We start from the raw sequence: 11,842 nt of genomic DNA, 5'->3' as shown, positions 1-11,842 counted from the left end.
TTATGTTCTTGCAGTGAACCTGGCCCTGCCATCGTCTGAAAAGTGAATAAAAAGAAATCAAGAATTAATTCTGCAAGTAAGTCTCTAATTTACACATTACTTGTAGAATGATTAGCATAAAGATACAGGAGATCACTGTGCCACCCAACCTGTGAGAGCACGCGCACACACACACACACACGTACGAGCACACACACAAACACACACACACACACACACACACACACACACACACACACACACACACACACACACACACACACACACACACACACACACACACACACACAGTAGAATCAGAATTCCACTTGCTAATGCAGAGATATCAAACTTAAAAAGGAGTTAATGGATTTTTTAGTGTTAGGGTGGCTTGGGTGTGTACCTTTGGGTTCTCATTCCTCATTTAGTCATCTCCCCTCTTTTCCTTCCACTGTTGTGTTTTTGTTCTACTTTTTCATCTTTTCATAGTCCTCCTCTTTCTTCATCTTCATGTAGATTAATTAGGCTTCATCCAAACACCGAACAGCTTTATTTCTGTCTGTACTACTTTTCCTTATTTCTAACTTCTTGACTCTTTTCAAGTTTTCTCTTTTAACTATTTGTTGAAAGACCTAGTGCTTTTTCACTCCTCTCTTTTTTTATCTCATTTATTCACCCCATTCTTTCCTTCTTTTCCCACTCTTGCTCTTATTTGATTCGTTTTGCAACATCCAGATAGGCATATTCGATCTCCCTCTCAGCGGGGCATGTGCTGGTGAACTCCTTCCTCTGATAGGCGCAGTTTAAATACTTCCACAACCCTGTCATCTCTGCCGGGATCTCAAAGCCACGGTATTTCTTGGCTACGACCTGGAAACAGAAAAATGTGGATAGAGTGGAGGTGACAGGGGTTGGGAACATTGGTTGGGCTCATTTAAGGGTTTCAACAGTCCAAATAATTTCAAAATCCATATAGATTTTCTTGATGTAGACCATTCTTTTCCCTGAACTATGAAAATGAGGCTGAATGAACCTTAAGGATATGTAGTTTAGGCAGGAGGTTGCAGTCAGCCAGAGTGAGCTCAGCCCCATCTAGGAAGCTCCGGGAGGACTCTGGCAGGTCGCCGGAGGCATAAGCATCAATCTCCTCAGGCAGGGGAGTCCTCAGGAAGTCATCGAGACGCCGAAGAGACTTCAGCAAGGCTTTCTCTAAGGCTGCTCAGACAGATGGAATCGCAGTGTTACAGAGGGAAAGACAAGTGGACAATGAATTGATAGATCAATCATCCTAGGTCCTCTGACCTCAACCACACCGAAGCAAACGATAAAGCTGCAATAATTGATATGTTGGGCCACTTGGCGCCAGCAGAACAAGCTTACCTTATGAAGCTTTATGACTAGTTTTACGTTAGCCACCAGAGCTTATTTACATGTCAAGCAGACACAAATCAACCTTAGCATTTATTTGGAGTTATATTTGTGTCCACCTGATAAATATAAAGTCTAATATTCACTGTTTTAGCTCTGTTGTTGTCCTTAAACAACTCCTGAGCAAAATATCTGACTCTTTAGCTGCTACATGCTCCACTGTATGTTCACCAGCTAGTCTCCGTTACTTGACATACTGTTTGCTAGTCTGCTTTTTGGTGCCAAGAGGGTAGTGCTCATTGGGTTTATCAAAGCTTTTTCCACCTTAAACAGTGCTGTTGGAGATTAGGTTGATGAGAACAGAGTTAATGGGCCAGAAAACTAAAAGAGCTAAAAGAGGCAAAAATGTGCTGCAGAGTTGGCAAGATATCTGAATATAGAAATATTTTTTAGTACAGCTTTAAGAAAAATACGCCACCCCTCTCTCCATCCTAACCCTAATCTTCTCTTACCGTCGTTGGTGTCTTTTCGTGGGTTTTTGATGTAAGCTGAGAACTTGGCAAACACATCGATGCCTGCTGTGTTGGCTTCGGGATGTATGGGAGCCAGTCTGGGGTAGCTAGTATTAAAGAGACATTAGAGAGGTCAACTGAATCAACTTTTTTTTTCTTTTTTCTTTTTCTTTAAAATTGATGCTCATCTACCGTATTGACATTTCTATGTGTTTCTCCAGAACATCCAATGGACATAACATATTACATATTAAATATTATTCTAGACAATGTGGTTTCTGAAGAAATTGTGGAGAGATTAATGGCTGCTGGAAAACTGATTTTGAGCTGCATTTCTAGATGGATGGCTGGGAGCTAAACTGCATCACTAGCTTGATTTTGTATGACGGAGCAGCTGAAGGAGTTGGAATAATAGGAAAGGGATAAAGGGGTCAAAATACGATGCAAGCAATGAAAGGTGCTGAAATGAAAGTTAATGTAAAGACTTAAATGAGTTTAAGTGTGTGAAGGATTGTAAGTGTCATTCAAGTGTCTCAGTTGGTATGAGGGGAAAACAATCAGCTGAGGTCTAAAAGCACTGCCGTGTACAAAAAGGAGGAGTTCAACCAACTCCAAGGCCAACAAGTTCTCCTCTGGCCCAACTTAAGCCCTGGATGTGGATGTTGCATTCGGAAAGTTACATAAATGGTTGACACAGACCCCCCTTGTCCGATGTTGGAAAGGTGTGGGGGGAGGGGGTTTCCAATACCCCCGACCCTACTTGTAATGGGGTAAAGCAATCCAAGTGAATCATATCAATCTCAACTTTAAAAACAGACCAGAAAGGCCCATAACCCTACCTTTTTTTTTTTAACCTCAATTAATTAACTAGGCCTCCTCTGGCTAATTATATGGCAGTGAATGTGTGTTTCTGTACCGTGGTGGGTTCAGTTTCTCCTCCAGGAATTCCTCTATCATGTTGACGTCTACCTTGACCTCGCCATTGAAGGTCACAAAAGGAGGGTTGGTTCCTGGAGCGAGGTCCTGCAGGTCAGCTGGCTTCCTGACAACACAAAACACAAAATGTAGACACTGACAAAGTTTGCAATGAAGATGGCAGCAATCGCAAAGTTTACTGTGGTAAACAGTATCACAGACTCAGATCATTTGGACTCAAGTCAGACTCGATGGTCATGAATCTGATGACTTTAGACTCCACTTGATAAAATCAAAAGAGACTTGCAACACCAGTGACTCATGACTTCACTTCCACTTTAGCCCTTTGACTTGGGATGACTTGATATCCTCCCTATGCCCAAATTTTAAGAGTGTGGATACAATGGATACAATGAATTAACCCTACAGCAGTCAATCAGGCTGCACAAGCAGGAAAGAAAGTTGCATCTGGCAGTGCACATATTATTATAACATTGAGACATGAAAATATTCAGGTAAGAAGAATTCTATTTTTATCCTTTGCCAGGTTTAACAGTCAGTCTGTGATATTGTATATCTATTTATAAATTCTGTCAAACTGTGATGACATTCCCCTCTGTGCACATGACTTCAGCCAGTACGTCAGATTAATTTAACGCAGCATATAGCGACGCCTACCATTGTATCTCACCACCATATGCCTTAAACACGGGCAGCTGGAGGTGCCCCCAGACGCTCGGCAACTACAGTACATGCCGCTGCCACTATTTGCACCTGCTGTCAATCAGAACAACACGATGCAGGTGTGACACCAGCCTGAACAAGAAGTCTCTCTCTCTCTCTTTTCTTTCACTCAGCGTGACCTCTCCTCTCCTCTCCATAATTTATACAAGGTTATTTCTCTTGTTATGCATTATTCATAGGTGCAGCTTAAACTGTCATTGATATTAAATCAGTATTTTAAAATGATCAGCATCAGGACTTTTAATATTTGGTTCAGTTAGCTTGTGAAAAATGAGGTTTAAAAGTCAGTAGGCTACAGCTATTATTTTAATGTCATATACATATTGAATCAACATTGAATATCTTCTGCTGTTCATTTCATGTTCTGATTTTACCATGGTTATGATGCTACTCAATACTGTAGCAACAAAAAGTACAGACGTCAGTTCAATCTTGGAGTTTTAGATATTTTTGACCTATGTTACAAATGTTGATCTGACGAAAAATGGATTTAATACGAGGTTGAAAGTAGATTCAGATATTATAAAATGTTATCTAACACAGACCTTTGTCACAGGAATAACACCTTTTTCTTTTTAATTGATATTTTTTGTAATTGTTATTTGAAAATACATTTTTTTAAACACATTCATTATTTCTGTACTATACTAATTCCTTATAATTATTACTATTCAAAATTGCAATAATTTGGTGAGTGGCGCATAAACACAAAGTTTTTGACTTGGACGTGTTTTGCTCTTGACTCGGGACCTGAGTTGGAACTTTATGTTCAAGACTTGAATATGTGTAAGTGTGTGTCGTATATTACCGTTTCAGGTCAACAGTGGTGACGTTGAAGATGACTCCTTTGAGCCACAGGATCATAAAGAGCCTCTGGGAGAATGGACAGTTACCAATGCTCTCCCCGTCACTTCCCGCCTACAAACACACATACGCGCATGCATACACATAAAGGGACACACACACGCCAGTGCAGAAATGAGAGAATGCATTAGATCAACTACAATATCCTGAGTGAGAGCGAGCTGCAGAATAATTACAAACTCACAAAATCATTTGCAAAAACAATGCATATACTAATATATTCATGGGATTTAATCTGCACTCCCACAACAGGTGATCCCACAAACTATTAAATATGAATTATGGTTGCATCATCAGACAATAAGTGGGGATCCATCAGCACTTAAAACAACACTTAAAGATGAGAATAATACTGAAGAAGAAAATCTGTGAAAAAAGACTTGGTTTATTATTGCAGCTGAAATGCAGAAGGAATTCATTATTTAAAATGATGTAGTTTTTTTTTTACTACTGTGTCAGCGAGCTGTGTCCTCTTCATTACCTGCTACTTTTCTGAACAGACATTCTGAACATAGTTGGTCTTAGAATTTTGCTGGCCGACTGACCCACGCCACTAATGAATTTTAAGGGAAAATTCATTGTTTATCGAACTGTGAGAGATAGGAAAAAACTGGAAAGAAGACTGAAGGGATCCCTTAAATGTAGTTTTCATCGTCATCATTGGTCCAATCCCAATGTGTCAAGCCTAAACGGGAATGTAAGAATAAAGAAACATGGTAGGTTGAGTTAGCAAGGCGACCAAAAACAGGCCTACTGACAACTTCAGCCATCTGTGTCGGTCACATGACCCCCGCCAGGTCACAGCAGCCTGTTGATACTCTACCAGAGACGGAGCCTCCTCTGAGAGGAAGTCTGGAGTGGTGTATGTCGTCATCATCATGACATCACATGTGCCAGCTGTGGGGAACACTACATCAGTGAAACAGCAAGGACACTGGACAAGAGACTGAATGACAGAATAGGCAGACAACAGACAACATGCGCTGTCTGTGAATACCAATCCGAAACCGGTAACAGCATCCACTGGGCACGGGTCAAAGGTCGTCTACCAGGAGTCAATGGATAACTGGAGAAAGACCAAGGAAGACATTCACATCTGACACCAGAGACCATGTCTGCCCACAGATAGGCGTTACCATCTTCCTCCATATCCTCCACACTTGTTATCAATTTATGTCACATGATGAGACCTGGGCCAACTCTATGACAACTGAGTAAACGCCATCTGCTGATGAAGGCCATGAGATGCAGTAGAAAGCTCCAAAAAAGCTAGTAATTGGACCTTGAGTTAAAGTTATTTTGTCAAACTACTTTTCCCAAAAGGTCAACAATGAACTTTCACACTCGGAACACAGATGTATTTGCCTTCAGCACTGGTGTCGACATCTTATATCAGTCAAAGCTGTCAATTCTAATATTTAAAGCTCCATTCATTCATATTTTTATATCAAGAAGGAATCAAATCACGATGTGTAATTTGACAGGCGTTGCTCAAAGTAATAAATGCAACTATGCACCTTTACAGATAATTTTGTTTTATGGCAAATTCACAGCTTCCGTTCAGTATGAGCGATCTCGTGAACATTGTCCACTACCTGCTCAGCGGCAAACAGCTGACAGACACAGTTAGAGACTAGCTAGTGAACATAGTGGAGCCTTTAGCATCTAAAGAGATTAAAAGGAGGGTGAATATTGGACTTAGATTCATTAGGTGGACAGTTAAGTCACCTAACCTCAACCATACCCAACCGGCCATGCATGGATACTGTAAAAAAATAAATAAATAAAATGAACGGCACTGACAATGAATGTTCAAAAACATTGCATCTGTGAAAATAATTGGGAGGATGCAAACGTTTTTCACTTACCTTTACAAACAACTCAATGGTAGGGAAGCCAAGTTTTTTAACTGCAATGTCATACCAGGACATAGTGAACAGTCCAGGTCAACATTCCATGTGGTTTGAAAGGTCGCATGAAAGCTCACACTCCTCTAGAAACACTAAAAAGACAGTTTCTTATCCAAATAACACAAAAAAAAATAAAATTATGAATTAAGTATAATCCACAGTTATTCCATATCAGCAGTTGGGTCATCTTCCAACAAAGCCATGACAACCACCAACCAGTGCTGTGTCTGTGTGTCTGTCTGACTATTCATCCATTCTTCTTTCTCTGGTATGTCAGTATGTCCTCCACACACAATCCTTCTTTGTCATATTAACTGTAAAGTGTGTGTGTGTGTGTGTGTGTGTGTGTGTGTGTGTGTGTGTGTGTGTGTGTGTGTGTGTGTGTGTGTGTGTGTGTGTGTGTGTGTGTGTGTGTGTGTGTGTGTGTGTGTGTATTTATCACATCACACTGTGGGGACAAAAATCTGTTCACACAGTCACATTAGGGGAAATATTCAGAGAATATTCTTTTTTTCTTAATTTTAGCCCCCCCCCCCCCCCCCCCCAGCAGTGCCACTAGAGGTCTAGAACACTATCTCTCTGCCTTTCTGGTGTCTGTTTAGAGGTCAGTTTTGTGTGAAGTTGAGAGGCACAAAACAGAGTTCTTTCATTTTTCTTAGTAGTGGGTGGCAATGGAATCTCTGTTCCAGCACACATACACACACACACACATAACCGGATGAGTGTGTGTTACAGCAGGAATGGAAAGATCTTTTTCGCACCCTCAGCACCTCTTTTATTTGTGCTTTGAGTTTATCCGCCATGGAGTTTATTTCAGGCTGATACTGATTTGTTATAAATGTACTTTAAAGCTGTAAATAGTTGTAAATTAGACACAGAACAACTCCCAAAGAGTCAAAATCCAAAAGTGTGAGAAGTATATCACATTCACAATCAGCATCAATGAAGCTAAAGTTCAGTAAGGAAGATCTTCTCTCTCTTCCCCTTTGTTCCTCTATGGGTTAACTTTGGCTTTATACTACAGATCTTTTTCTCCCCATCACCTCAACTTTCCCATGTTGACAAATCCTTCCATTCACACCATCACCATATCTGACCATGTTCCTCAGGCCAATCAATCAATGAATGTCATTCTTTGAATGTCACTGCAATTCTGCCTCTCTGTCCTTCAGACCTAAGTGCTCTGCTACTCTACTTTCAGCTGTTTCGTTTCTGGCAGTGTTTTTGTGGATGCGGCAGCTAACTCTGAGGAAGATCCTGCTCATTCATGTGTCAATGGCGGGTCTCGAGTTTAAGATCTCACAACATCAGCCAAAGCCTGACGGCATGAATGCTGAGCACTCAGCCATCGTGTTCTCCTCGCTATATTTTCCTCTGGCTTCTGTCACCTCTGCTTTGGTGCTTGTTCGTCCATCCCACAGGCGGCCAACATCTCTCCAAGACAGCGCTCTTAAATCTTTCAAGGAAGGCCTACTAGCCAGAGGCTAAGTGAACACATCACTACTGAAGGCATCCTAATTCCCATAGCAGTAAGTGAAGGTATCACCAGTCATATGCACTTCAGTATGTACAGCCAGTAAGTGAATGCATCACTGTTCAGACACCTCAGTACATACAACAGTTAGAGAAGATATCACCATTCAACGCAATTCAGTACCGACAACATTAGGGAATGGATCTCTGTTCATACATCCCCACATTCAGCTCCGAATTTGAAGTCTTTCAGTCTGTTGCCCTTCAGAGTTGTTCCTTCCGGTTCATTTCAAAACTAACCATACAAGCACAGCACACAAGGTTAATAGGTCAGCGGCCTACTATTTACAACCGTTAGCAACATATTGGGAATCATAGCTGGGGGGGTGGGCCCACTACCAGGGATGTTTTTTTTACAGGTGGTTAGCTATCTCAGTTTCTTGCTCCATCTCCTTCTGCTCTCTTGGAAATTTACTCTGTTGTCCTATCATGATATGTCTGGGGTCAGTGCTGGAAACACTGGCCTTATTCTGTCTCTCAGTCAGCATGCCACTTCATCCCATTTTAACTGTGGTTTCATTCCTTATTGCAGTTATGTGAAAAACTAAATATTAAAAGTCATATATATTTGCAAGTAGGTTGCTGGCATTTGGTTTTTGGTAAAAATTTTGTTAAGCAAGGTAAAACTCCATGTCTAAATCCTGGTTCAACCATAACAGGTGCTTTTAAAAATGCGGCCTAAGCCCTCAGTGGTACTGAGGCCACTCCTTTAGGTTCGGTGCTGCACTGCAGGGAATTTCCATCTACATACTCTTTGCTCAAATTTCTCTCAGGTCTCATGACCCCTGGGCTAAGTCATGCATATCACTGTTGGCAATTACTCATTTACAATCCCTTCACAGTTCCTTAATTTCTTCTACCCAATGCCTCCCTCTCACGTACTGCTGGCTCTATCATCTCCTCCACTCTCCTCTAAACTTCATCACAGGCAAACATCTCTCTCTCTCGCCACTGGCCTCCGATGGCCTCTAGCCTTCATCGCAGGTCATCATCTATCCCTCTACTTAGGTCTTCAGCCTCTAGCCTTCATCGCAGGCTGATATCTAATCCTCTCGTCTGGCTTTCAACAGCCCCCTAGGTTTGTCGAACATTAAATTCTGTCTCTCTCCCCTGGCCTCCTCAGCCTCTAACCTTTGTCGCACACTAACATCTCTCTCCTCAGGCCTTCGATGGCCCTCTAGCTTTTGTCTCATGCTAACATCTGTCTCTCTCCTCTTGCCTTTGATGGCTCTCTAGTTTTTACTGCACTCTAACATAATCCTCCTCTGGCCTCCTACACCCTCTAGACTTCATTGCAATGCAACATCTCTTTCACTGGCATTTGACAGCCTCTAGCCTTCTTTCCCTCTCTGCCCCTTTTGCATCGTACATCCTAATAAGTTGTTCCCATATAGGTGAAATGGATTATCATTGCTCACTATGATTAGTGTTTGATTTTCTTATGCATTATGTTTTCATGATTTGCTATTTCTACCTCCTCTCAGGGTGGAATGCGGTAAGACTGTTTTTATTTATTTTGGGGTCCTGGTAAGGGGGTAAGGCTGAGTGCAGCGCAAAGGATCAGCAGTGGACTGACTGGAAAAGGAATTTTAATAATAGTCCAATATCAGCCTTATGTAATAATAACCCAGTAAACCTTGATGAGTCAAACCTTGGTTCTTGTTGAGCTTGTTAACTAGCTGCTAAACATAATGTAAATGCAGTATTTAGTTTGTGTTTGTGTGAGCATGTGTTGTTTCCAGCACCGCTGTGCACAAAGCTCTCAGCGCCAAACAGCAGGCTAATCAGCTTGCAGAATGAGAATGCAGAGATTAACCCTGCCTGCTTCTAGGGGCAGCATAGCACTGTTGTACTATCTACTCATTAGTGCCCTAAACATGATTTTGTAGTCTGTAGTCTGTATTTTATGATTCGTATGTCAAAATTAAAAGTCATTTGGTGTATTAAAAGAAAAGAAAATCTTTCCTATACATTTATTGACTAGTTGGCCCATTGTCTCCGTGGAGGGGAATGAAGCCAGTCTGAATTGTGTACATCAAGTGCTATTGAGCCCAGCAACACAGAAGGATGCTTGAACCTTTCCATAATATTTCCATTTACCTCAGTCTGTGCTGCCAACAGAGTCCCTGACAAAGGAAGCCATTGTTTGAATGTGAGCTCCCACAGAGAACAAGCTTGTTGGGTGTATGTCTGAAGCAGATCTCAGATATTAGTGCATTTTTCTTGGCGTTAAACCTCTCTGCTGGCCCTCAGACGGCTGCCCTCTTTCATTCTCACCTCAGTTAGGAATGTGCTGAGCAAAACCTCTATGTGTGGGCAGGTTAATATATACATTACAAAATCTGACCATTATAAACGTCACAAAGATCACATTTTGAAAAAAGGATATTGTATTGGCATAAATTATATGATTATGATAGAGTATAGTGTGTTCCTATTACTTTGTCCACTACCTTTAGAACTGCATGCATGCAGCAATGTAGGCTACCATGCCTGACGGATTAGGATATCACTGTCTTAATGGGATAAGTTAAGCAGATCAAGATAGGGTTCCTCCGTCACTTGCTCTCTCTGTATCACACCCACACACACACACACACACACACACACACACACACACACAAACAAACACACACACACAATTGTGAAAGGATAAAGTATAACATTTATGTTAAAATAACAGTGGATGTACTTAATAGTACTTAGAAAAAAAAAAGATTAAATATTTTGAAAAGTACTTAACATTCTAAACAGTTTTGAGTTTTGCATGGATGTATGCATGTCAGAAAAGCAAGCAGTCTTTATATCAAGAACACTAATATTCAAAAAATACATGAAAGCTGTACAGTATTTAGTTTCAATGGTTAAATGTCTTGCATTCTGTTGCCTTGCTCTGTTGTAGGTTACAGTGACTTTGTTAGCCTTGTCTTTCTTCCAACAGGACTGCCTGCCTAAGCTTATGTTTATACGACCATAGCCACAATGGCTTGGCTGAAAGGCACCCTAATTCTGGCATACATGTTTGACAGAATTAGTTATACCCGTCCCCTGATGAATGGTGCTCCAAAACTGGTACAAGTGCGTTGGTCCAGTGTTGCTGATTGGAGCATTTGTATTGTCAGCTCGAGTTGGCCCGGGCCATAATGCAGCCATGTATGGACCAGAGCCAGCTTACATTTGGGCCTGTAGTGCCAGAACATTCAAGCGCACTGACACTCAGTTGCCTTACTCAGCTGGCTACCTGTGTTCTGTAGAAAAAAATATTAAGTTTCCCATAGTCTAACTGATGGCTCGCACTGATGGAATGTGTTCAATAGAGTACAAGTCGAGTGAAGTGAATCTTGCATTGACCCCAGTTTTTTTTTCTGAGTCAATGTTAAAGTCCCTAACAGTTAGTAGGATTTAAGACCAAAAATAGAGCTACATTACAAAAAATACAAGGTGCTGTTTCTTCAGCTTCCAGTGAGATGAAGAAACACAAACTAGGAAATCCAGTTTTAGTAGAGGACCACAAAAGCCAGGAACATGTCATCGCGCTTCAGTATGGGTGAGCTTGTCAATTGTAAGTAACAGTGGCAACAGTGTAAGCCCAACATTCATGTGTGTCAGCTCTTCAGAAAAGGAGCAGTTTTATCACATTTGCTCCCCAGAATGGTATCTCGCAGGAACTATTACCTTCACTACTTCTTCTGTTTGTATGACACGGTCTGATGAGTGCTATGGACATCAACTGAACTTAAATGCTATCACACATTAAAACAATGCAAAGTGATTTATAATACTATAAGACAGGAATTTTCAACTCTGGAATGTTGCATTTTATCCTCCACCATGCATGGTATATAGTAGAATTACAGACTTAGTTTAAGAAACTACCAAAAATGTGGTATTGGATTGGCCTTTGTAATGAATTGTTAAATGATGTTGCATTGCACTGCAACAAAAGTTGACGGAGGCTCAACCTTTTTGCCAGAAGACCCTGTTTTTTGTCAGAGGCCTTTGAATTGGGACCTCTGT

At 41.1% G+C, this 11,842-nt stretch overlaps 1 protein-coding gene across 1 annotated transcript; it reads right to left on the bottom strand.

Annotated features, from left to right (window-relative positions):
* Nucleotides 1–352: 352 nt before the first annotated feature.
* LOC120798134 (chloride intracellular channel protein 4) lies at nucleotides 353–4,416 on the bottom strand. Its single transcript, XM_040142198.1, has 5 exons — nucleotides 4,327–4,416; nucleotides 2,776–2,901; nucleotides 1,860–1,966; nucleotides 1,013–1,194; nucleotides 353–849 (listed from the first exon to the last, which is right to left on the bottom strand). The coding sequence occupies exons 1-5, from the start codon at nucleotides 4,380–4,382 to the stop codon at nucleotides 688–690; spliced, it is 633 nt and encodes a 210-aa protein (XP_039998132.1). The 5' UTR covers nucleotides 4,383–4,416; the 3' UTR covers nucleotides 353–687.
* Between the last annotated feature and the right edge of the window lie 7,426 nt (nucleotides 4,417–11,842).

This window comes from Xiphias gladius, chromosome 13, assembly GCF_016859285.1.
Source record: "Xiphias gladius isolate SHS-SW01 ecotype Sanya breed wild chromosome 13, ASM1685928v1, whole genome shotgun sequence".
NCBI classification, from domain to species: domain Eukaryota; kingdom Metazoa; phylum Chordata; class Actinopteri; order Istiophoriformes; family Xiphiidae; genus Xiphias; species Xiphias gladius.
This window is presented reverse-complemented; position numbering and strand designations above follow the sequence as displayed.